The sequence below is a fragment of the Brienomyrus brachyistius genome, chromosome 2 (assembly GCF_023856365.1).
Source record: "Brienomyrus brachyistius isolate T26 chromosome 2, BBRACH_0.4, whole genome shotgun sequence".
In the NCBI taxonomy this organism is placed as follows: domain Eukaryota; kingdom Metazoa; phylum Chordata; class Actinopteri; order Osteoglossiformes; family Mormyridae; genus Brienomyrus; species Brienomyrus brachyistius.
This window is the reverse complement of record NC_064534.1, coordinates 13,630,936-13,656,986: the sequence shown is the minus strand read 5'-3', so window position 1 is coordinate 13,656,986 and position 26,051 is coordinate 13,630,936. Positions and strand designations below refer to the sequence as shown.

Sequence of the window (26,051 nt, the reverse complement as noted above, 5' to 3'; positions counted from 1 at the left end):
TGTGGGCTCTTTCCTCAAAATGTTTCAAAAAGCGAATCTTTAGCCTTTACCCTGATTAATCATGATGTATATAATTCATATAATTATATGTGTGCATTTTGATTTGCAAAGATCAAAATATGTTACTTTGTTTCACTAATTATATTTTATTCATTCTGGAGTGACATATACATTGAGACAACCAAAACCAATTGAGTAGAGTCACACCTCCTGCCTCTGCTGTGTGTGTAGAGTTTGCATGTTCCATCCATATCGTGTGGTTTAATCCACTTATAACATGGCCGTGGTGTATGTGCATTGTAGACTGGCATCCTGTCCAGTATGTTCCTCAGCCTTTTGGCTTGTGCTGCCTGGGACAGGCTCCAGGCCCCTCTAGGACCCAGACCAGGATAAGTGGGTGGAAGATGGATGGATGTCTGGAATTCAAATGTGTATAGTACATTTAAGGCAGCAGTGTTTTTAATACAAAACCACTCCCTTAAAGTCAAGAATCAGTGTAGGGAACATGGTTCATCGGTGTAATAACATGGTTTATCTCTGATATCTATCAGTAAATCTCTGGATTGGTGAAAGCTATATTGTTTCAAGCGAATATATCTTGGAAAACACTTCAACGTTGAAGTAATAGTGTTTGAACTAGAAGCGGTTTTTCTTTGTTTCTTGGTCCAAAAGAGATCCTGTTGCACCCTGAGGTGAGGAAAATTTTAATTCATTCCCAGCAGGGGGCAGTGCGAGGTTATAATTGCTATCCATGTACTCAAGTGCAACTTTAACTGGAGTACTGCATACAAATGATCTTCTCACAAAAAAACCCAAGCATTTCGCTTAATACAGTGCAACGGTAAACAGAGAACTAATTACCAGTAATGTTATTTTCTTTGGCTGCTATTTCAAATATATACGGTATATTTGAAAGCGCTTATTGTGTGATGTAAAGGGCTGTACTGAAGTACTGCCTTTGGGGAAACCTAAAGACGCAGTCTTAAGACTTTGTGAAATAATGCCGATTATACTGTCGCCAGGAGTTGCTTTTGCTTTGACGTAACCTAATAATAATAATAACCGAAATGTAGAAATGTGAGTTAAAAGCGGTGCCATAACTTTATTAGCGAAAAATTAAAAAGTGAAATCAAGCTGGTAAGAACAAACAAAGACGAGTATGTCAAGGCTAGGCGATGACAGACTGAATGGCAGGTCAAATTGTATATCTCTTAGTAGCTTTGATCCTTAAAAAATGTTCTCCAGTGTGCTGAGAACAGTACGGCTCTTCTGTAACGCTATACAAACAAAACACCAGCCAAGGGTGTGGTGATGAGGTGGGACACGGTGTCAGCACCCTACCGATATAAATTTCTAAAGATTTCAGGACGAGCTGTGGAATTATAAATGAACAATACATCCCTTCTGGGAGCATAGGCCTATCTTTATTTTACATATGCTCATTAAGACCGGATAAAATGTAATTGCTCGGCTCCTTAAGTCCCAGTGCTTCAGTAATTCATTCTAAACGAATTAAGTAAGAAACTATCGAAAGAAATCAATTCATGTTTTATAAAGATCCATTCCCGGCATAATTGGCTCAAAGCACTTGACAAACGTGTATAAATACTCGAACGAATGTTTCTTCCCTTACTTTATATTATGAAACTGTTTATTTCACCCAGAATAAAACACACTGACATACGGTATGCGTGAAGAAAAACAGTCATTAAAAATCCTGGGGAAAAGTACGTATAAAGCGCGTCGTTGCAAAAAAAATCTGCCTTCATGGAACTGCACCAACGCGCCCAGACGCGCATGTATTCAGCGGAGGCACAGTGGGTGACTGTAGGATTTAATGAAACATAAATGAACGATATTTCACAACCGGTTTGCGAAACGTAGCAGAACAGCTTGTAAACCTCAGAGATGCACGTGGGAGCGGATGGGGCTGCGAGGAGCCGCGGCGCGGGGTGCGCTGAGCGCCGTGCGGGAGGCTGGACGCTCCGCCGCGCAATGTTTGGCACCGACCCGTCGAGGTCTGGCCTGCTCCTGCCAGAGGACAAGAGGCTGTTTATAGATGGCGGACAGCTGAGTGATGTCTCCTAAGTGCCGACAGATGTGTGTACGCAGGGGAAGTGGGAGAGACGATCGGGCCGTTAGTTTTGTTCCGGACGGTACAGGCAAGACAAAAATAAAACTTTTCCAAGCTCAAAATGTGGATGGCTGTCCGCGGCTTAACTGAAAATTGCAATTAAGTTGTGTTTATTATTGCCTCTCCCTTTTTTAAATCGATGAACACAAAGTCCGGTTTTCCTGTGCGTTGGGTCAGTGATTTCTTACGAAGTCTTACTTCGTTTTTTTGCTGTAGGCTCTGATTCGCATATTTAAGATTTTTGCTGTTTGCTGTTTGTCATTTGTTGTTTGTTTCGTCTTCTGATGTAAAACATGCGCAAAAGGGTAATATGACATTACAAAACGATAAACACTGCACAGAAGTCTAAACGATGTATTTCTGTTATTTCAATTTCGTCTTTGTATGGGGAAATGATAAAATATATTCATTTACAATGACAACTCTAAGTGTATCGCAGTTCGCCTGTTTTAAAAGCTATTAGTGGTAACTCTTATAACGGTCACTGTTACAGTTGATGCTATCATGGGGGTATATGATTTATAAATTAGCACCTTTAATGTGGTCTGATGGTAAGTTGTTTTGCATGTGTGTGTGTGTGTGTGTGTGTGTGTGTGTGTGTGTGTGTGTATGGGGGGGGGGGTCATATATATTGTGTGACCAAATGTTATTTTGACTTCCTTTTCAATCCCCACAAAGGGGGAACTGAATTTCATACTAATTATATAAATGCAATCAAACAATGAAAAATTCCAAAAGCCAAATTTTTTTGGTTACTTATGGTTAGGGCTGGGTAGGGTTAGGGTTAGGGTTAGGATTAGGGTTAAGGGTGTCATGTTGGGATTAGAGTTTTCCCCATAGGAATTAATGAAAAGTCCCCACAAAAAATATAAGTATGTGTGTGTATGTGTGAGTGTGAGTGGGTATACCTTACCTTATGGGGACACAATGTGTGAATACCCGTTTTTTTCCCTTTTGGGGCCTGGATTCCATTATTTTTTGTGTGCTGCCTTTAGATTGTTTATTTCTCACGCAGGGATCTGCTGCTCTAAGCGCACCGTCCTGCAGCCGCGTTTTGGCCCTCCGGGGCCCACAGGTGTGCCTCCTGCCAGCTTTGCTGCTTAGCGGTGCCGGCTGCAGCACACACTCCCCTCATTCGCGGCCTGGGGAATGCCGGCACCCGCCCCATCCCATGCTGCCTTGCAGGGTCTCCTCACTGGGCCGCAGCGCTGAGCTAAGCTGCCGACACACGCGCCGCTTATCTGATCCGCTCAAGTGGCTCCGGTCTCCACTCTGTCTGCCGCTAGTGCAGCACAGAGCCACACCACCCTCTTATCTCCAAGCTCTGTTGTGTTTCTCCTGCCCCCCCCCTCCCCCAAGTCAACCCGAGGCTTTGTCCAGCTAGCCTAGGAAGGATGAGGTGCAAGCTTGGACACTGACACTTTGTGGGCTTGGGGGGGGATAATTTACTTGCGGTCTTCTCTCACTGCACTGCTGATGTGTCGATTATAAACAGCCATCAGTCTCCAGCACTAAGCCCCCCCCCCCCCCCCCAAAACAGGCCATCGTGTGCCTGTTAATGTTCATGGGGGCGATATGCTTGGAACATATTCTCCTGCACTGTTGTGGGGCTGAGAGCATAATGGCATGCAGGTAAATAGTGAGCAGATAAGACAGACTGGGTCTTACAGGTATAAACTCTCCAGGTACTAAATGCTTCTTCAGCAGCCTGGACAAGTGCAAGATGAGATTAAAAAGCATCTTCTTTTTCATACTGCCTACTGCTAAGCAGACTTATGGTGAGGCCACTTTATAAGTGCTTTAATTATTCTTTTTGTGAGTTGTATATAAACATCTAACGTGCAGACATCACAAAATATGATATAGCTGATGAACGTATGAAACAGTGCATGCCAGAATGAAATAACATCACTATTCCGTTCTTTCAGTCGGTCACTATAGACCGCGCGTGTTGTCGGCCGTCATTTATTTAATTTAGTTTTGGATTTACGGATTGATGTCATTGTGACCTTGCCGTTATAAGGAGGTTTTCTCTCTCAGATACTAATCGCCGTAATACTTTGTCTGCTTAGTCATATAGTTATATTTTGTATGGTGGTTATTAAGGCGGCGAAATAAAGCATTGATTTAAAATTGATAAACGCCTTTTGCAACCCTGGTTGATCTGGTGATCTGACAGATCCTGGATTTGTCGGCACGCTGCAGCATTAATAAACGTTCTTGGTTGTGCGACAGATACACTAAAAATATAGACGAATGCAAACATCCGGTGTCGTGGGTTCACTGAATACGTGTTTTTGTGAAGTGCAGTGTGGTACAGCGTGTGCCGCAATAAAATAACACTCTTCGATTAATGTGTAGTAATATGCAAGGCCACGTAGGCTATCTACTGCCTAACAAGCCACTATTTTGCAGAGAGATTGGCCTTTTAAACAAAGATAGTTTGCATTTTAATATATGAATACGTATGGATATTTTGTATATTGACATACGTATAGTAACGCCGCAGTTAGATTTATACATTTTGTGAGAGGAAACGCGGAATCTCCGCCAGTCGCGTAGGAAATCCTTCCCCTTATGACATCCAAATTAATCTAAACTATTTAGCTCTGAGCAGCTCAAGTGGCGCTTGTATCTCGCACTCAGATCGATTGCAAATTAATCGGATTGGTAATGTTTCCTTGTTCGATCGAAAGCTACGAGAGAAGCAGAGCCAGTGTGTCTGCGGGTTTATTTACTCTTACCTGCACACCTCTGCCGGCCAGGTTCTCTAGCCTTATCGCTCTTCTCTGCTATTGTTCTGATGTTTTGACCGTAGGACAATAATGACCTCCCAATTTGATAGAATTAAGATTGCGGACAGGTTTAAGAATCGGTCTAATCAACAGCTTTTTACACAGAGGGACTAGGAAATATTAGCCTATTGTTGTGTTATAAAGCAGGAATATAGATAGTTTAGTAGTTTTACCTTGCATTTAACACTAGAAATAGGTCTATATTAGTTTAATCAGATAATGATAACAATCAAAGTGGTTAAAAGCATATCAGTCTTTGCATGTTTTTAATGGTTTCTAGTAATGTTTCAATCAGTAATACAGGTTAAGCACAGATAGTTGGTGATGAGCAAATAAACATGTGGGGAGGTTTAGAAATATATTTTAATACGTTTCGCTTAAATGTGTAAAATTTCAGTTTTTCTACATAAAAGCCCATAATGTAATTTAACGTTTGTTCGTAGTTTTACCTTATTTTATTTGACCTTTTACATATTGTGGATTTGTTAGTCTTTTTATATAAATGTGAAGAAGAATTAACATACACCGTTATCATATAAACGATCCATTAAACGTATACTTTTACTTACAATACAATAAAAGTGTCGTGTGCATCTATCTGCAATAATATACACAAAGTCTATAACGATTATAAAAACATTTTCATAATTATATTAAAGGATTTTTCATTTTTAATTAATTTATAAAATAATTGTGGGAGATTGTAACTAGGGCGTATGTAATCCAAATTTAGTTTGTGTGAAACAATTTGCCGTTTATTATTTAAGAATGCCATAATCCATAATTTCCGGTGGAAATTGAAACATCCCGTCGTCAATTTACAACTGACGTGAAAAAAATAATTACTTATAAAGCATTTAGGCTAGTTTAAATTAAAAAAATAAGAGTGTACTTGATTACACAAACTCCTTTTAATGATATGGGTTTGTTCTGCTTCATTTATTAAGCGTTTATTTACTCGATGTATGTTCCCTTCTAAAATACAAATATGGTGCTTCGTAGTTTTAAATTTTAATACTACAAACATTCACAATGATTTTGTGCTCAGAAACACCATACGGAATCTTGACTAAAAAACAAACGGTTCAAGTAAGAAACAACACATTCGCCTTTATTCTATCATTCCATTGCCTAAATACAAAAGTATAAAATCACATACTGTTTGAAAATAATGGACATATTTTACAAAAAAAAATATATAAACTTATCCCCATTTTTGTTTACTCTTTAGACACAGCCAGGATTTGTTAAATCCAAAACAAAAAAAAAAACAGCTCAGTAAAATTGACTTTGGGTGTGCTGTTGCTTAATTGTCATTTCGTATGTTCTTCTAAAAAGGGGTCACGAGAGCTCCACTTGTTAGTTTTCACCACGCTCTAATTCCTTGTAATGTTGCCTGAAAGTGTCCCTGTTGGCTCAAGCTTCCATCCGCGTTGCCCATGCCGAGATTCATATTCACGATGTGGCCGCTGGCTTGTGTGGCACTAGGGCCGGCTGGCACCCCTGGGTAACTGCAACTGTACGGATTATTGCCGTAGCCGCCATAATAGGTGTTGTACTGATAAGTGCCAACTGTTACGTTGTATGGGGGGTTATATGTCTGGGATCCCGTAAGGCAAGGTTTGCCATCCCGCACGAGCACCGGCACTGCCACCCTTCGTGGTGGGGGAGGATGTCCAGCTAATTCAAGGGACTTATCTTGTCTCTGTCGCTTACACTTATATCTCCGGTTCTGGAACCAGATTTTAACTTGGGTGGAGGTGAGCTTGAGGACGCCGGCGAGGTGGTCGCGTTCAGGCGCAGACAGGTACCGCTGCTGCTTGAAGCGACGCTCCAGCTCGAACACCTGCGTCTGAGAAAAGAGGACCCGCGGCTTCCTGCGCTGTCTCTGCTTCGGTCGGTCCGAGAAAATATCGTCGCTCTTCTTGTTACAGTCCGGCGAGTCGCCGTGCACACAGGTCCCTGCAATACAAGAAAAGGTCATTTCAAGAGATGCTCAGTTAATGCTTTAAAATTAACGGCAAAAACTAACATGTAGAGGATGGGTGTTACATATGCTGCAAGGCCTCAAGCAAAGCATGAATGTGTGATTGACGATGTAGCGTAAATAACGGATTTGTAAAACTGGCTGAATGAATAAAAACGTAATATGACAGATGGCATATCCTCAAAGAACTTTCGTGTTTTAAAAATTAAAACTTCGTTGAATGTATATGAATAGCTAGGAGGTATTCATTTTTTTTATCATACACACTATGTATAATATTTTATGTTATTCAATTCGATTGTTTTATTTGAAACCGAAAGTAACCTTATTCCTGAGCCGAAAATAATTATACATTTCCCAATAGTAATTTGGGAATACGCGCCGAAGCCCCGTAAAGCTTGACTTACAGGCTACTGTACATGGCTCCACAATAAGGTTATTTAAACCCTTCTTTCACGTGCCAGCCATGTATATGATGCTTTCGCAGTATCTTTTATACCGTTGACTTTATGTATATAGTGCTTTTGCATATTGCTCGTGAGATTAATGTTTTGCTGCAGGTTTATTCGAAAGCTTATTCGTTTCTGGTATAGCAATTAAAAGCACATCAATTTACAACAAGTATATTGATTTTGAGAGACATCTCGTATACCTACAAATGTACCAGTGTTAAAATAGAAAATGACAATACGCACATTATTCGCAGATTAAGTACAAATGTAAATAATAGTACATATTTTAAACAAATTCCATATTAGTATTTTGTACAACGCTCCGACTGAAATATAACTAGCGAAAGCGCGACGGTGACGCTGCTCACCTGGGTCGTCGCTCGGATCACTCTCTTCCAGCGGGGAGCTGCAAGGCCCCCTCAGGATGTCAAAGCTGTCCGACTTTACGGGGAATTTTGCTTGTCCGGCCGGCGTGCACGGCGGCTTCTCCGGACTGTACAGAACCTCCATGCTTTGCTGCATGCACTGCGAAGACTGAATGGGTGGGACATCCTGGTCTGGAAGGAAAAATCCTTGCTGATGGAAAGCGTGGTGGGAGTTCTGTTGCTCCAACTTGAGAATGTCCTTAACAGAGAACGGCGTAGAAGTCATAGGACTAGGAAGCATCACTGGCAGCAACCGGAGAGACTTCTCGAGAAAAATATAGCGTGAATCTATAGCCGATTTTATAGCCGCATCAAGACCTTAGTTCATTTGACAAGTTAGCGCAACAGTTGTTCAATCTTTGTGCGGTGGGCTTCCCCTCGGTCGGGGTTTACCTTTTCAGCACTGAGCACTTCCTCCAACAGCCATTAGCCAAGCAATGAGCACGTGGTATTGGGCACACTTAAATCTGGATTTTTTTTAAACCACACCCATTTCCATCCGGGACGGAGTGGTCGGAATGCAGAAGCGCAGCCTTTGTCCAGAAATACACCCCAGTTATTCACTTCTGTACTTACATATAATGACCAAATGAAGATTATGTGCCTCGTTCCTGTTGGATGTCTCTTTCTTCCGCGTAATGATTGGGGGTGGTGTGTTGATATCAAAAGCGGGTTGCAGGTGTACCTGCCGTTTGACGTTCATAAATATGGAGGAGTATTTTCTCATTACCCCCCACTACCTGTTGTACTCACCATAATGCAGATGTGTTCATTCTATGGTCAATACGCATTATAAATAAAGGCTAAGCTTTAGATATTGTACTTTTTAAATTTGAAAGCATGTTGGTATGATGTGTTTTCTTCAGTAAATAGCACTGATATGTTTGGTGCGCTGGACATTATCCAGATCGTTTCACAGCACTACTTCCGACCATCACTGCTCATAGCCGGTTTCAGACACTATTAGCTCCTTACGGGGTTTCGTCGGGGCTGTTTGATCAGTGTTTGCTTTGCTTATCGATGGGTCCTATACTGATAGCTGGTAGTGCTATGAGATGGTGAAAGAGTCAAACTGACAGAACAATAGGAAGGGAATCGAGGAATTTAATTAGGAAAATTAAGGGAATTCTTCCTTCAATGTCATGTTTATGTCAACAAAAATAAGACGACTGTATAGGCAAGGTAAAACCAATAAATGCGCTTTGTCGAAGAACTCAACATCGCTGGCTCTGCGTGCCAATAAACTAGGACATATTTTTAGAATGTATATTTGCATTTTTATATACTGGATGTTCAGAATTAACCCTTGCATGCTGACTGAAACCTCTGTATCTTATTTTTATTTCAGTAACGAAAAAGATCAATTTTTGAAGTAACCTTTATACATTTGCTTCAGTATATTCCTGCCGGATTTGTAATAGGCCTATATATGTGGTTGAACTATACATGGGTAAAATTCTTTTTTTTAAGTCTGTATGATTTTAATTAGTGTAAATTAACGTCGAATAACTTCAAACACAATAATGAAAATCACAAACAATATTATGATAATGCCGTTCTTTTAGACTAGAAGATCTGATACAGAATAAAATTTTAAAGGCACGGGCCTTATAGAACAAGGGAACTCGTGCTTACAAATGTATTTGCGTGCCATTTAAACAGACTGTCGTGTTGTTTTTTCTGTTCTCCTAATGATTTACAGAGCTTTAAATGGTCTTGGTTAAAGTAAATAATCTCTTCTTCAGCGAATCTAAGCAAACACGAGAAAAGATTTCCGGGTTCCAGTACTATATCCCAAATTCTCTATCACGGTTATCCGAGCTAGCTGAATCACGTCCCCGTGATTACGATCCAAAATAAACTTGCCTGTTGCTAACGAAAGAAGCGCTAAAATGAGCTCTCAAAGAATACATCCTTTGGCTTTGTGTTTATTGAAACTGTGCTAAATTAGTATACAGGTCCTCACGGTTGGCTGACCCGGCCACGCAAGGTGTATGTTCCGCTGGTTTACACCAACACAGACGTCCAACAAACTATTAGTCTACACAGGCCACAACAAACAGTAACATTACACCTGATGTTGTGGATGTGAAGAGGCCGCGGCGCCAGGCCGCAATGCTTGGCTGAGACCGAGACGAACAAGAACGGTCCAGGAAAATGGCTTTATCCTACCATAATGAGCTGTGTCTCAAAGGGATTACAGGACAGTTAGGGAGCTGGGAAGCGCGCCGCCGCCGACCCCTTCTGCCTTTCCCGCTGCTGTGTCTCCCGGTGGTTCTTCCCTTGGACTTCCACATCGTGTAACTTCAAGCCAAAGACCACCCAAAGGGAACAGGTGTCTTATTATTATTATTATTATTATTATTATTATTATTATTATTATCATCATCAATGTTCATTTAGTTGAACTGAGGAAGAACTAGCAGAATATGCTAACCGGTGTTTACGACGATATTACGAATAATAAGATGTTAACGGGGAGAAAAGGTACAGCCTAACTGAGAAAACGACTTCAGAACTCCAAAGGAAGCTCTCCGGCACTCAGAACGGACCGCCGTTTCAGGGACTGCGTGCAGGAGGCCTCGTCACTTTAGGGTTGCAGTTCCTTCCAGCCGAAGACCCACCGACGGCTGCTAGTGTGTCGTCGACATCGTTATTTCTTCTTATTATTAATAGTAGTAGTAATAATAATTGTTGTTATTGTCGACGTTGCTGTTTTTATTTAGTATAGGCCTGCGTGTTTCAACATGCTTTCTTGGTACCATCTCAATAATACGCATGCCTAAGGATCGGTAATTTTTTTATTTTTCTATATAATTAGGCGTATTGCATATGTTTTTGATTTCGGCGTTTCTTTTCTGTCTAATGCGGTTAAAGGGGGGAAACGCCAGGCATAAAATCTCACGTATATATTTTTTTACTCTCGAAGTAATGCAGTTTTACTTTCTCGAGCTGTATATCTGAAAAATATTTGTAATTTCTTCTTGTTATTCTTCTTCTTCTTTTTATTATTATTATTATTATTATTATTGACATCAATTTCAATAAATATAAAATGGTGGTTTTGGGTTTAAACGAATTATTTTACAATTTGATTTCAGCAGTTATTGGTTTCTTATTTTTCCCTATAGACGCTGGATTAAACCGTAATTTAAATGATATTAAATGAGGTACAGGTTACAAGTTAGAATGCCCTAAAATTTATACTATGCAGAAATTCACAGTGCGGTTGAGTTTAAACGATGTGGCCCTGTCAGCAAATGAGACCTCATAGAGAAATCTGCAGCGGCTGTGGACAAGATATGCGAGACTATTTCAATAATGGTAATATTAAGTAAATATTAAAGCAGATATCTAAGTAGATCAACTGCCTAATAACTGAAATGTTCTGCACGGCTTCACTAATTAAGAAAACATAAATATGTTCTGCATCTTTTTTTTCTTTTTTTACTAAATAAAATATGACGCTATAGTTAAAATTACAACTGTGGTATTTTTCTTTGTATTATGTTGCATTGCATTATGTTCATGTTTACTGATAAATAATATTTTATATTTCGCCGTACAGGTCCACCATTTTCAATTTTTCGAAACGTACAAACCTCGACTTGCATGTAGCCTGTCTGAAAGCCACCGGTAAATTACTAACGAATAAAAATTTTCTGGATCAATGCTGGTCCGTTACTTTATCTAATTTTGCCTCATAATAACAGCGGTTAGCTGTATATTTTAGCGTTTTAACAATGAGCAAATGCAAGATAAGTATGTTAACGTGCCGAATTTTCCGAACCCACAGGATATCTGCTGAAGGGGTTCTGCACAGGCCAGTAGCCAGAAATAAATTTCGTGGAGGCACCAGCACCGCCCCCCCCCCAGTATATTTTTTCGTTTCGGGAGGGAGGTACCCCTACTTAGATCTTTCTGACCGAAAGGCTGAAGAAAATTTAGAGGCGGTTCAATCTCGTGATTTAACTACGTGGCTACGTACCTGATCGGTAACAAATTTCTGAGGGTGGGGGTTCAAACCCGTTATTTTACTACGTGGCTAAATGTCTGGTTCTATATCCCTAAAATTTCTTTTAAAAAAATATGTATACACATCCCCCTAAACTGCACAGCAACCCCTGGGAATCGCATCTAAGAGATATCATTAACTCAGAACTAATATGTAAATAATGGGTGCTGTATTTAATGTCTCGATCCAGGTGTGCATTCATATCGTCAACTGATATAATTGTAAAATGGTGATGATGTAACTCATACGTTAGTAACATATATTCATATATGAGTATATTACTTGTGTGTATATATACTTCTGAAGTATCTTAATATTTTGCTATGGGTAATAAATTTTATATGGCACTTGAAAGGCACTCTTTTCACGCAAATGTCTTTGTATGGTTACTGCTGATAAGATGATTTGTATCCAGGAAAAAAATAACTGCAACAATCAATCCTTAATATGTGTTCTTTAGTGTTGTATTTTGGCAGGGAGAGAAATTAATATCGTACAGTTCCAGAGAAATTATCGCAGAAGGCGTATTCGCTAACCCACCGAGGTGTAACAAAAAACTGGACCGCTATTGTTTCATTGTCAACCTTTGCAGTGCAGGGAAGCTCAGAAGTGGAACGAGGGAGAACCTGGGGGATTTGAAAGTGTCCAGTTTGATGACTTAATGACTTAATTGCACCTCCATGTTGTGTGAACGCTCAGAGCACCGAGCCGACGCTACCCACCCAGAGCTTCGGCGGCTCCTCTAGTCTTACAGAGGATCCCCCTTACTTAATCCCGCCATTTGTTCCGTCACCGTAACACAAGAAGCAAGTTAAGTAACGATTGCCACAAAATACCCTAATTAATCATAAAGGAGCATAGGTGGCTGATAGCTACTGAAAGGAGAGTCAAGTTTTCAGATCTATTGAGGTATGCCAGAAAGATCCTTCTCCCGACCAATTTGTCACCAGAGATCTTCATCAAAGTGTTATTTGAGATTCCGATCTTTGAGAAAGAAGAACTTCTCAATCGGAAATCTTTCCTTTTCAGCGTAATCCCATACACATGCAATTTCTGAAATACACCTGATGGTGTGTGTTCTTTTTCTCCACTGACAGCCCGCATAACTATCACAGAGTGCCAAAGATGGCCTCAGAGAGCGTGGGGGGGGGGCTCCCTCCCAGGCCTGCATACTGCCTGACAGGCACTGGGGGAGATTCTGGCAGAAAGGTATTAGGGGTAGCATAAGGAAATCCATTATTCTCCAGCGAATGATTGATACTTTCTCATCACTTAACATTTTTTTATACTTGCAAGTTAGGGGAGGTTTTTAAGTTCTAGTTTGAATGCTAATCAAGTTTATCTAGTCTTTAAAGAGGAACAACACACACAAAAGTGACACGTAGACACATACATGGAGACATTCTGGGTCCCATCATTGTGGGGACTTCCTATCATAGTCTCATTAGAGTTTCCTTCCCCATGTCAACATTAATACAAACATACAAAAAGTCTTTTGGTAAAAAGACAGTAAAGTGACAATGCTTCTGTCATCTCTGTTTGTTACATAGGTTGTGAACCTGTACATGCACACATACGGACAACAGACACGCTTACTGACACTCTCGCACAGTGAGACACAATAACAACACGAAGACCCTTAGAAGGTCTTCTGCAGAAGATAACAGCCAGCACACTTCAACGCCCTCAGTGGAAACTGAAAAAAGGAAAAACGAATCCAGTCACTTTCAGGTGGGTTTGGGGTCTCTCTCTGGCATTTTAGTGTTAGATCGCTGTGTGATGTTTGTTGTTTGTTTGTGTGTACATGCCCCTCCCCCTCCATTGTCTTAGCATAATTGACTTCAAGTGGCCAAACCCACAACTAAACCAATTAGCTAAAGGTACTTGGTTTAAGAAAGCTACTGTAGGGATCATTTACAAACACTAAAGTGACACCATCCTGTTTATCAGCGTTAATTGCGGATAATTGGGCTAATAAATTTGTCTAGCAGATTTGTCTTAATGTTAGTGGGTATGTTGCATTATGATGTAACATTGTGATAAAAGAAAAAACAGATAAATATCAGGTACAATGCAATGGAAACAAAACCCACAACTTTTGAAAAGATTTTGTTTCGTGACGGGTTTTTAGATTTAATTGAAACTGATGGATTACTGTCTTTCAAGCCCAACCCCAGGTGAATTTTAATCGGCAGTATCTGCATGACGCCCAGGTAGTGGAGGTTTCAAATTCCAGTGTGCGGAGCTGTCGTCCATCTCCTGTTTCCAGCGAGCCACAGCCATCGCTCTCTGGGCTGCGGCACTTACTCTCAGACAGGAAGTTGTTGGGACAAGAGAAGGGAAGATTGACGGGCTGTGTATTATTGATGAAGTTAATTGCGCGCACACACCCGGGTACGTGCATATATACACATACACGTAGGGATATAAGTGCAGATGCATTCGTATACGTATTTATATGTGGCCTGAGGACAGGGCTTTTGAATTTAGGATCTGAAATGGTGGCATTTTTTTGGTGAAATGAAGAAGGAAGGAAATTCATTTCGCCACGAGGAGAGAGGGGAAAATTACCCATTGTCGTCCTTTTGAGTAAGGCATTTAAAATGGATTGCCTCATTAAATACATAACCCTATACGTAGGTAACATTATACGCTATTTAAAAGCATGGTTAGGAAAATGATTATTTTTTTTAAATAACTGAAGGTAACCATATCAAGGGTGGACAAAATTACACAGATACCCAACAACATTTTAATATCGAGGACCCAGTAAGAAACAAGACCTCCCTTTGGACCGCTCCAGTCGTCCTCGGAACGATGTCATACAGGTCCTGAGCTTTCCGCGATGATTTTGGGCCATTTTTCAATATGGACAGCTTGCAGTACTGAGTCGAAGGGACTGGAAATCTGCTTCACAGATTTGATGTCCTGGGACCCCGGTCCCCAGACTGCCAGCATGTTCCAGGGTCCCTGTCCACATACGAGTCCCCCGAATTATTTACAGTGTCCTCCCCATTTATGGCAGAACTTCCCATTGGACAAACCGAGAGGCCTTGGAAGGCATCAAACATCATCCTGGAGGTCATGAAAGCCACCTTTTAATTTAGTTAGCAGCGTGTTGGGGGCATTATCATCTCAGAATATGGGGATTTAATGTGGGAACAATGTCCAGTAAAATGTCCAGTAAAATGTTGTAAGCCCCTGGCCGTCGTATGATGAAATCATTGGACCTAACGATTCCCGAAAGGTGGGTGCTCATACCATTATGGGCCCCCTCCCACCTTTTTTAACAGCTGGCGACAGACGTTGTGAGTTGGGGGTGTCCTTTGGCTTTCTCCTGAAGTTGAACTCATTCCGACGTAGGAAAAAGGGTGAAAGATGACTGTAAGAGCATGATATTCCTTACATTGCTCAGAGGTCTAGGTTTGACATCTGTATGGGTTTGGGTACAAGGTACAAGCTGCTTCCAGAAAGCAACTTTGCCACAGATTCCTACTGTATGAAGCTTGTGATGTAATTTTAGTTAAGACTGGGTTACAGAGATGCTGATTCAGTTGTTTAGCAGCTATGCTATGTGACCGGCCATTTCTGACGATGACGCTGTGTATGTTTGCCTGGTGCCGTTGGACCATGTTTGGCACATGATGTCATAATCTTAGAGACCACTCCCCTCGACACATTGAGTAATTTTGTGTTTGTTGTCACCGATGTGCCTGCCGTTTGGGTGCCAAATATTTGGCATTGACGCGAAGTCGGCTACTTTCCTCACGTTGCTTTGAAAACTCGCGTATCAAAGTGTGGATCGTCAGCCCTTTTTATGGCCGACACATGCTGCTAATTGGCCTTCAGCCTGACGTGACTCACCTTTGTAGCCATTTTTGTAATTGTGATTTAGTTACATCAAAGTTGAAATCCTTTTTCATGTGGTGTTTCGGTCATTTTGTCCCCGTGCCCTCTCCCCCCCCCCCCCCCCCCCCAGCTAAGAAGTAGAATGAGCAGCAGAGACAGAAAGGCCTGTAGCTTTGGCGATACACAATGGATGGAAAAATGTCACTCCTGCCTTTTATCTGCAGAATGTGGCTGATGTAGCCCAGCGGTTCTCCAGCCGATCCTCAGCCCCTCAGGGCCAGTCCGCATTTTATTCCAGCCCACCTGCATGCCAGAGACAGGTAATCTGGGACTTTATAATTAGTTGGCCCGTAAAATCAGGTGCGCAGGTGGTGGAACTGGTCAAAAATGTGAATTAACTTCGGGGGGGGGTTGGTGACTGGATTAGATTTCCTTGAACCGTAGAGAAGTTGGTAGCAGCCGGGCTGACAGCTAATCAGAGAGGCTAATTCCAGTCCCGATCCCACACGTGACCAATAGAGGGTTCCCTTTCCCCATTCCCTGCCTTTTAGAATAGTACAGCGGTGGCTTTTGTGTCTCCACACCCCAAAACCACCCCCCTCCCCCCGGGTCTGAGTGCCTGAAACACCACAGGCCTGTCACCTTAAAGGGGCAAAGTCATAGCCAGACCACACAATGCTGGTATGAATGACGTCTTGGTGTTATATATCTGCAGACCCCCCCCCCCCCCCCCACCTACCATAATAAGGTTTAAGGCCTGAAGAAAAGTTTTTTTTTCTGATTTAGCAGCATTCAACGCAGAATGATTTTAATACATAAGAGAATTTCCCGGCGGGACCTTTCAGTTTGCGACCCTCCGTTTCACAGAGTTGGCGACTGACACACACACCCCCACCGGTAAATCTCAGGAACACTCTGATCTCATCCTTAGGAGACACATACACCTGTATATGTGTAGCTCATTTAACTGTGCATTAGCTATATAAATACTGTATATCACCAGAGAGGTGTGATTTTTTTTCCAACCCTCTGGTCTTTGCAGGCTGATCATGTCCAGTGGCATGGACACCCAGGAAGATTCACTGGACCCAGCACTTTGCAGGGGCCATTTAATGCGTAAAATTATACCGGGTGGGGGCCGAAGATGACATTTTGTCAGAGGACCCGGAAATTCTAGGTACGCCTCTGCACATGTCAGTCCATTTCATCTCATCACACGTGTCAGATTTTGCTACTGCACCCTTTGTGCTTTTTGGTACATTTATCTGTGCTTGGCTACAATGGCAGAAGCTACGTTTTAAGGTGTGGCGCAAGTTGCTTAGCTGTAACAAATATAAAGCTAAAAAATGTGCGCGTATTCATGCCAGAAAGGCAGCCAGGTCCTGCCCCATCACTGCCCCCAGCTACAGCCGCACTGGCCCAATCAAGCCAGGCGAGGACCAATTAGGGAGCCAGTGCAGAGGCTCCAAGGGATGGCAAGGAGGGGTACGGTGGAAGTTCTTTTAAATGCAGGCTTTTGTGGTACCTGAAACAAAGGCTTATACTGGCACTTCCCATCCCTGAACACTCCCCAAGCTGCACACACCCTGGTGTGTCACACACTTTAATTAGATTCTTCTTAAAGTCAACATATTATATTTGAAAGTTATATGGTCCCGAGTGTATTGCTAATATAGGGTCTAACTTCGTACCCGAATTCTGCCTCTCAAGCGATGACATTTCCCAGTGAACCTGTGAGTATCTCCTGTGCAGTGCTCAAGAATAAGGTCAACTCTACCCCCCCCCCACCCCCCAAAAAAAAGGACTAATAGATAGAGGATTAATACATTTCATATAGATTTGTGTGTTGAACTAGGTCCACACTGCAGTAAAATGAAACGTGTGACGTCATAAAGGAAGCAGGGATAAGCAGTGAGAGAATGTTAAATCACTCTCTGTGAGCTGCAGAGGCCGGGACTCGTGGGAAGGGTGGTCTGCTCTTCATCACGGACACTGCTCCCTGCTCCTTGTGCTGACAGACCTGCCGTTGGGATGGACTCCGATGGCCCAACTTTGGAGCAATCAGGATCTCATACCCCGTTGTCCTGACTATCCTACCTTTATGGCCTGAAGTCACCGAATTCTCGACACCTTTCTAGTGTCCATCTTTGGTCTCATTTTTGGTCTCTGATGTTTATTTACTCACGTTTTTTTGGCAACATCACTGTGGCGGGGGGTGGGGGTGGGGGGTGCGGCTGGGGTCGGGGCACTGTTGTATAGACCCCTCTTGAGGTTGTTTAATGTTCACTCCTCAGAATTTCCTCATCAGTGAGTGTCGCCATGTTATTGCAGCTGAGTGTAAATCAGCGCAGTTAGTTTTCCGTTATTAAAATGGCAAAAGAGGAGGAAAAACAGGATGTTGTACAAAAGTCTTTGTTTTGCGTTGTATGCTGTAAAAAAAAAAAAACAATTAACAATGTCTTATGATGTTGTGACAGTCGATGAAAAGGACCGTAGATTGTTTTCATTCCATGATGGTTCGTTTTATGTTGTTTGATACGTTTTGCTTATTCTGAAAGGAAACTATTTTCCATACAGAGGGAATGGGGCGAAATAACGATTAAAAAAGTCCTTCAGCCTGAGAGACATGATGCTTGACACTGACGTTACCTTATCCTGTGTGTATGGGAAGCCATGCCTTTGTTTCCAGTCTTTCTTCCGGATAGATGTTTCTGTGCCAGCAGCAAAACATTCTCATCTCACAAACATTACATTTGCTTCCCTAAAATGATGTTTCTCTTTCCTACAAAGACAAGATAACCAAGTGATAAAGATTTATATGACTTTTTAGATAGCTAACACGCATGGGGGCACAGTCAAACACCATGTAACCCAGGCACTGAAAGGGTCTTTGTGTCAGTGCTGGTTTCGCAGACATCATAGTGAGTATTTGAAGCTATGGTGCACAAAGAAAGCTCTCTACAGTTACCCAACCTCTGGCTCCTACTCACTAAGATGCATTAATATTATGGGATAAATCATCAATTCTACTCTGTATTGAGTATTGGTGGATTTTGTCGTATAAGAATTATGACATCAGAATTATGATATTTCTATCAGTTTGCTAAGAAAACCGCAGATCCACCTTTCAACTGCTTATTCTTGCCAGGGTTGGAGTGAGTATCAGGCAGCGTTAGGCAGAAGGCAGGGGTGTACCCCTGGATGGGGTTTTTGGGAAGAAGTAATTGCTAGAATTTTAACGTGGTAGGCACATAAATGATACATTTGGAACCACTAGATGTCCTCAGTGGGCCGAGTTAAGAGTCAAAGCAGTTTTAGTTGTCTTCCAGCTTCAAAACTTCAACTAAAAATTATATTATTATGCCTTTTCCTACCTTTTAATTGCAGCAGTTCATGTTTTGATATGTTTTTGCAATCAAGGAAGTATTCATACCATTTATAGAGTATTTCCAAGAGTCCTGTAAATTTCGACTTGGCCCAAGTCACTCACACATTGTCACAGGAAGGACCCCCAAGGCAGGTGCTTGGCCGAACATAAAAGGGGTTAACTTGGCTGAACAGAAGCCAGGAAATAAACGGAGCCGCAAGGGGTCAAAACAAGAAGATGAGTACTGGGAAGGACATGGGCAGATAGAAGGCATGACATCAATTACCGGACTGGGGCTGACGAAGCAAACAGGTACTTAAATACTAAGGCTAACAAGGGATAACAAACAACAGGCACGGCTCATGAGGGCCACATAAGGAGGAGACAGGAGGGTCAGGCGGACATGAGGGGCAAGACATGACACCTGTGAGCTGTGAAAATTTGCATGATATTATATAGGCTACTTTCCAAATGTATCCATCCATCCATTTTCTGTAACTGCTTGTCCTATTCAGGGTTGTCGGGGTCCACAGCCTATCCAGGGGCTATCCTGGAGCCCATCCCAGGGCCTATCGCAGAGCCTATCCCGGGGGCTATCCCATAAGCTATTCCAGGGGCAATCCCGGACCCTATCCCGGAGGCTATCCTGGAGACTATGGATGCAGAGCCGTACTTGCCAAGTCAACAAATAAAATCACATGTTCACAGATGGAAGGCAATCATGCAGCTACCAAATTCTGAATGTGGCTTCCACAGCTTTTACATTGTCATCTTTGAATAACTTTTTTACGTCTCTGGTTATAAACTTTCATCTTTTACACTACAGAGGGAGTTTTGCCGGTCAATAAGTAATTTGTAAGCGTCATTTTAACTAAATAGGATTATTTTCCAACAAATTGGAATTGGATTGCTATGAAGAATAAACAGTTATTTTTGTTTATAAGGTTGACAGAGGCTGATAATTACTATTGTTTCACTGAAGAGAAGAAGTAACACGTCTCATAGTTCTCATAGTTGTCATAGTTCATTTCCCTCTTGTTTGACTGTAGGACGGCATGATTTGATTACTTCAGATTCGTTGTAGAAAATGACTGCTTATGGCCGAAGTAGATTACATCCAGGACCCGTTTAGGATAGCCAGCACACAGGTGTACATACAGGTGACAGAAAGAAGGGTGGACAGCACCAGTAAAAAATGCTAAGACAAAAAGAAAATTTGTCATAATTGACATGAATTGTAACAGATGTTATTTCACAAGGGCTCGGTGGGCAGCAGTGTAACCCCACACCTGCACACACGTGGGTGCAGTCTGCATGTCCCCCCCATAAGCCATCTGCTTATTCGGATTGGTACCTCTACGTGGATCAAAGTGAGTCAATATATTAAAGTTTGCTTTTTATATACCTTTATATTTTTTCATTAAAAAAAGGATTAACGCGGGTACTGAGATTTGGATAAGTGGCATAAGTCGTTTGGATTACTTTATAAATATGATTAAACTTTGCATTACGCAAACATAAAAAATTATAAATTCCACAATTATTTCGTCATATAAATTACTATTAAAAAGAAAACCATTAATAAACAAGGTGGCAGCACAAACCTCAGTCTACAAATGCCAGTTTCTTATGAGCTGCACGTTACCTTAAGCAGCCGTACGCTGCCCTCTAGCGTTTAACTTACGACACACGCCGCGTAACAACACTACACAACAATAATCTTGTTTCCAGCGGTTTGGAAGCATTAATATAGACTTCGACATGCGTAACATTTGAACTTTGCCTTGTATTTTGAGCACAAGATATCAGGAATGATATATTTTGTGTTTCTAGCATAATTTAATAATTTAATTCTTTAAAACAGGGGTAGCCAATCTTATCCGTAAATGGGCATTGGGAATGCAGGTTTTCACTGCAACTCTCTCATTAGGTCACTAATTAGAGGCCTGATTGGCTGAAGGTTCCTTACACCTGGGTTTGAACAGCTGATCTAAAGGTTGTCCCAATAGCCTGCATACACACCGCCCCTTTGTGGATAAGATTGGCTACCCCCTCTTTAAAAGATAATTTCAAATTCATACCGCTGCTTTTCAGAGGCTACAGGTTTGTTAGAACACTTAATTGCGTTACTATGAGGCACTACATGGCGACTCATTCCAGTTTCCCTGACACGGGATCGGTGACGCCCAATCCGCCAGAAACCCAGTGAACATGAACATGAACATCCGGTGGAAGCCCAGGTACTGCGCACTGGTATCACCTCACATTGGTGCATCTTTCAGTGGACGTAGGGCTTGCAAACAGCCTGGATCTGGTACCTGGTTCATTACTATATTCTTCACGTTGTGTTTCTTACCCATATAAAGTGCTAATATCGCTTTATAATTCCACACCAGTAGGTGGTGATGTGTCAATTAAGTTCATTATTTTTATATGTATGCTTTGCACCGCGACCCAGTTGGAGGATAAATTGATTTATTTATTGATCATTAAATTTAGTATATAGGGACACAGTGTGCATTTAAATGTGGGTTTTAAGATCAGAGCTGCACTGGCCCATTTCCCACCCAATAGAACTTCTCTCTGCGCCGTTGTGTTAGCGAACATCGCTAAAAGCATACCGTGATATTTTATTCTTTCAACTCCATTGTGCGATGTTTTGAGAGGTTGTTCAGACACCTGTTACAAATCGCGGCCTACTTCACTTACCTGATAAAAGAGAGAACCAGTCTTGCAGCTTATATGATATTTCATCCAAGAAAATTAAGAGGTGACACTATTGTTAAGTACAGTAGGAAATAAGTAGGAGGGGCGACTGAACAAAGCGACAGGGTACTTTTTCGTTGTTCTCCCAGCGAAGCTTCGTATTTTAAAATTTAAGCTGTCATACAATGGAGGACGTGCATATGTACATTACAGCAGTATATGCATTTGAAAAGAGAACATCTACATAGGCAGGGATGATATTTCACGTTTGAATTTGTAAATGATTGACACTACTGCAATTAACAATGTCATAAACCCGAGTTCCTTCAGGACATGAATCACATGACTGGCATTTCTAATTTCAACAGGCATTGTTCGCATTCAAGGCAATACTGAGTTTTACTCCTGGGAGGGGGGAAGTTTCTAAACACTGAAAAACTTGTCGCCGAGGGCACCAGATGCAGGGCAAATTAATAAAGATTCATGATTTTTTATTATTATTATTATTATTATTATTATTTGTCACGTGCATGAATGTAGTGGTACACGGTATTCCAGCAGTGAAATGAAACTGCCGAATGAGACTGTGCCGTAAGCGAGGTGGCAGGAAAACTTCAGATGACATAAATTTAATTATAAAATATAGAAACATATCAAAAATATATATAATATAAAGATGCAATATGAGAAAAAAATTAAGTGCAGGTTGCATTGGTGGCTTATTTTACTTTTTAATTGGTGGTTTCAATGATCCTAATGGCCTGGGGGACGAAAGCTTCTCCTCAGCCTCTCAGTCATGGTCATAAGCCCCCCGGAGACACCTGCCTGGGTCCAGCTACTGAAACGGTCTACATTACATGGGTGATGAGTGTCTTTGATAGCATTTAATGCCCTGGACCTACAATGTTGGATGTAGATGTCCTGAAGTGTGAGCGATTGTGTCCTGGTGTTTTCACTCGGTGCAGCATATCACCCTCTGCGGGTCTCTGCGCTCCTCAGAGCTGCGACTGTCACAGAAAGCCAGGCTTTCTGCTAAGGCTCCTTAGAAACTTTACCACCAACCACCTAAAGCAGTAACTGGAGTTTGCACAGTATGGAACATCATCGCTGTTTTGTATAGAAATGTTTAAATGTTCAAGGAGGTTTATTAGGAAGGTAATTTTATCTCAGCTGTTGTAAAAACTTGCTTTCTGGTCATGTTAATGAATGAATATTTTATTTACACAACTTCACAAGCAATTCAATTTATTGTTATATAGCGCCTTTCACAACAGAATCCCCCAAGGCAATCCATTGCTAAGTCGTTTATATAAACTGGCGCATGAAACTGGGAGAAGGGAAGTGGTAAAGGGACAAGGAATATATATTTTTCTTTACATGTAGATTCCCCTGTGGGGTGAATGTGCAAGTATATATTCTAATGAAATACCATATTATGATGAAAACATTTAGTTGAAGAAAATCACTGCCTGCTAGATCCTTACTGTGAGGAAACTTTACGAAGTAACTGCAACCGCTTCAGCTGTGAAGTTTGAATACCACACTGCGTTTACCGCATCCTTCTTTTAACTACCCGGATAAGCTGCCTAGCTAGTTAACTCATTAAACTGGGAGGTTAGAGAGGCTGTGCGGCAATGGTGTTACACGGATGCTTGATTAGATAGGGGATGTCAGGTTATGATTTGTCAGACCTTTGAGTGGGCTCACTCGTCCCACTCAGAATGGGGGAATAAATAAAGAGTCTAATAGGATTCTTTTTTTTTTTTTTTTTTTATTAAATATTCATAAAGATTTGGGCAAGTAGTCATTTGGCATGTTGCCAATACTAAAAATACTTTGAAAGCTTTCATTTCATTGCTAAAGATAAATAATTAAAAAAAACAATTATTATATTGGGAGCATTTGATGTAAAGTACTCAGTGCCAGATATAATATATATGTTCACTGATCTGCATTTATAAAAAAAACAACCTGTATTAGAAACGTAAATATTTTTGCAGAATCATTGGCACGTGCTTGACGACACCTGTCAAACCAAATATTTCTTGAAGCAGTCATTAATAACGCTGTACAATCATAAAGCAGGGCTTGATCTCACCACTGCAGTGGATTATGAAGTGTCTGATGGTTGCAGTAGTTGAATTTCACAGTAGATCAAAGATTTTGGGTTTAGGTCTCTATGCGATGTATTTCTTTATTAATTTTCAAATGATACTGTTAAAATATCTGACATTCAGAGTTTGTCTTCCTCACGAAAGTTTCTTTTGTTGATTTTTGTTATTTTATATTGGACCCACGAAGTTAAGTTTGGGTTATAACAGTACAGAGATATTGCAGCAAGATGCTTTTTGAAAACAGAATGCTGTGTTATTTCCTACAGACCAGGGGGAGTTTGTGAGGCACATCCTCAGCATCTGACGCTGACCATAAATTACATTGTCAGTTTTTATGTGACCTTTCCACAGAGGACCTGAAGATCTAATGCTGAAAATGTGCCATCAAGTAGCTAGACCAGCGTTTCCCAATCCGGTCCTCGGGGACCCACAGTCGGTCCACGTTTTTGCTCCCTCCCAGACAGTCCTTATTTTTGCTAATGGAAGGGACCTTGGATGGAATAAAAACGTGGACTGTGTGTTTTTAAACGTTGAGCAAGACCATTAAAACACCACATCATTTGACTAGCTCTTAAATCTTCATGGTCAAACGCACAACAAGCAAAAGCAGTTAGCATCTTCATGATGTATATGAAAAATGTTGCTCCAGGGTAATGTAGCGACCTTCCATTTTGGTTTGATCTTGAGAAGTCTCAGAAGGCTTTGCCAAAAAATAGACCTTTGGTCAGTGCTGCAGTCATAATAAAGTTATGTTGATATAACTGAGCCAATGGAGAATGAAAGGGAAAGATTCAAGGTGGCAGGTGAGACGTTGCGGAGAGCCTTTAGTCTAGCCCTTCCTGGAGATGCTTTAAAGACATTCTGAGATATAATTGGAACTGGTTCTGAATGATGTTTGATTGGTGGCCAGCAGGATCCGCCATGTCAAATTCTGTAGAAAAGGCTAAGTGGATGATGGGAGCTGAGGTAAGGGAGTCTTCCTGAATGAAACGTGTTGGGTGCAGAGAGGAAGGGCGAACGGTTGAAGGCCAGGTTCCATGGGGTCGATTAGGTCGTTTTGGGAGAGAGATGACTGTAGCGGTAAGTGAGGTTAGAGAATTTGAAAAATATGCATGTCAAATTGTTCCTCGCCTTTCTGCGTGAAGTCTAATTTTTCGTGGAAACTCAAAATGAAGTTATTGCTGGTCCCTCACTCCTATTTGTGCCAAACTTCTCTTTTTAAGTGGGTGGAAACTTCGGCTGAATCTAGTTGTTGGAGGAAACTTGACTCTTGAGGTTTTGGAGAAGCCCATCTAATGTAATTCAGTGTTTTCCATTTTCGTTCAGCAGTCTACAGGCGATTAATCAATGTATGCTAGAAACTGGAGAGTGACACCCACATTTCTTTAGTTTATTTATTTTACGCCTTCCACCAATTATGGAAATGTCTCTTTCTCAACATGTTTGAGCCAAATGAACATATTGAGATTGTATATCACTTACGTTTTCAAAGGGATGTTCTTGTTTTGTATAAGTGCCGCCAGGTCTGGCCCGTAGAGTAGAGGTGCTGTCTGACGGCTCCAGGTTTGTGGTTTCTGGTTCTGGGCCTGGTTCTGAATCTGCGCCAAACTCTTCTGTTTTTACGCCATATGTCCTGCACTTTGCAGGGTTGATTCAGTGTATCCCCCCCACCCTGACTGAAAAGCAGTTACTGGTTAGGTACCAATGTTTTCCCACATTATTCTTTTACCTTACAGGCTAATTTGAACCTTCAGCCCATATTGGCGTTAATATTGCGACGGTCCATTGACGTTTTCGTAAAGACACTTGGTTCAATCCAGGTTAAGTTTAAGATCACTGTATCGATATTAAATATTAATACGGAGCAAAGAAGCATCTGTCTAATATTAATTGTCATTAGTTCATGCAGTAGTATTACTGATGTAGGGAATAGAGGGCAGGAGCAGATGGTTCACTGAGGTCAACACAAGTCCAGTTAATGATAACTTTCACTTAGGGAATATAGCATTTGTATTTTGTGGGCAAAGGCTAGAGGTCAGTATTCAAGAAGAGAGAGAGTATGAGACTGATATGGCTGTCGTTCCTCTGTTTGGAGTGAAATAAGAAAAAGGGAATGACTTTGGAGAGGGACCCTGAGGGAGTAGTGGTCTGGAACGCAACCAGGCCCCAGGAAAAGCAGACACTCTGTCTCAGTGTCCTGCAGGCAT

The 26,051-nt window shown here is 41.4% G+C and overlaps 2 protein-coding genes across 2 annotated transcripts in view; both read right to left on the bottom strand.

Annotated features, from left to right (window-relative positions):
- tcf7l1b (transcription factor 7 like 1b) overlaps positions 1-26,051 on the bottom strand; it is a 611,697-nt gene that overhangs the window by 384,603 nt on the left and 201,043 nt on the right. The gene's annotated exons all lie outside the window — the stretch shown is intronic.
- On the bottom strand, positions 5,699-8,245 carry nkx2.7 (NK2 transcription factor related 7). The gene is made up of 2 exons (XM_048980172.1): positions 7,737-8,245; positions 5,699-6,891 (listed from the first exon to the last, which is right to left on the bottom strand). The coding sequence occupies exons 1-2, from the start codon at positions 8,032-8,034 to the stop codon at positions 6,296-6,298; spliced, it is 894 nt and encodes a 297-aa protein (XP_048836129.1). The 5' UTR covers positions 8,035-8,245; the 3' UTR covers positions 5,699-6,295.

What these genes read in the sequence shown, in the direction of transcription:
- nkx2.7 (XM_048980172.1), bottom strand. Translation starts at nt 8,034, where the DNA reads ATGCTTCCTAGTCCTATGACTTCTACGCCGTTCTCTGTTAAGGACATT. An exon ending in TGATCCGAGCGACGACCCAG is followed by an intron (nt 6,892 to 7,736) that starts GTGAGCAGCGTC and finishes CTTGTATTGCAG; the next exon opens with GGACCTGTGTGCACGGCGAC.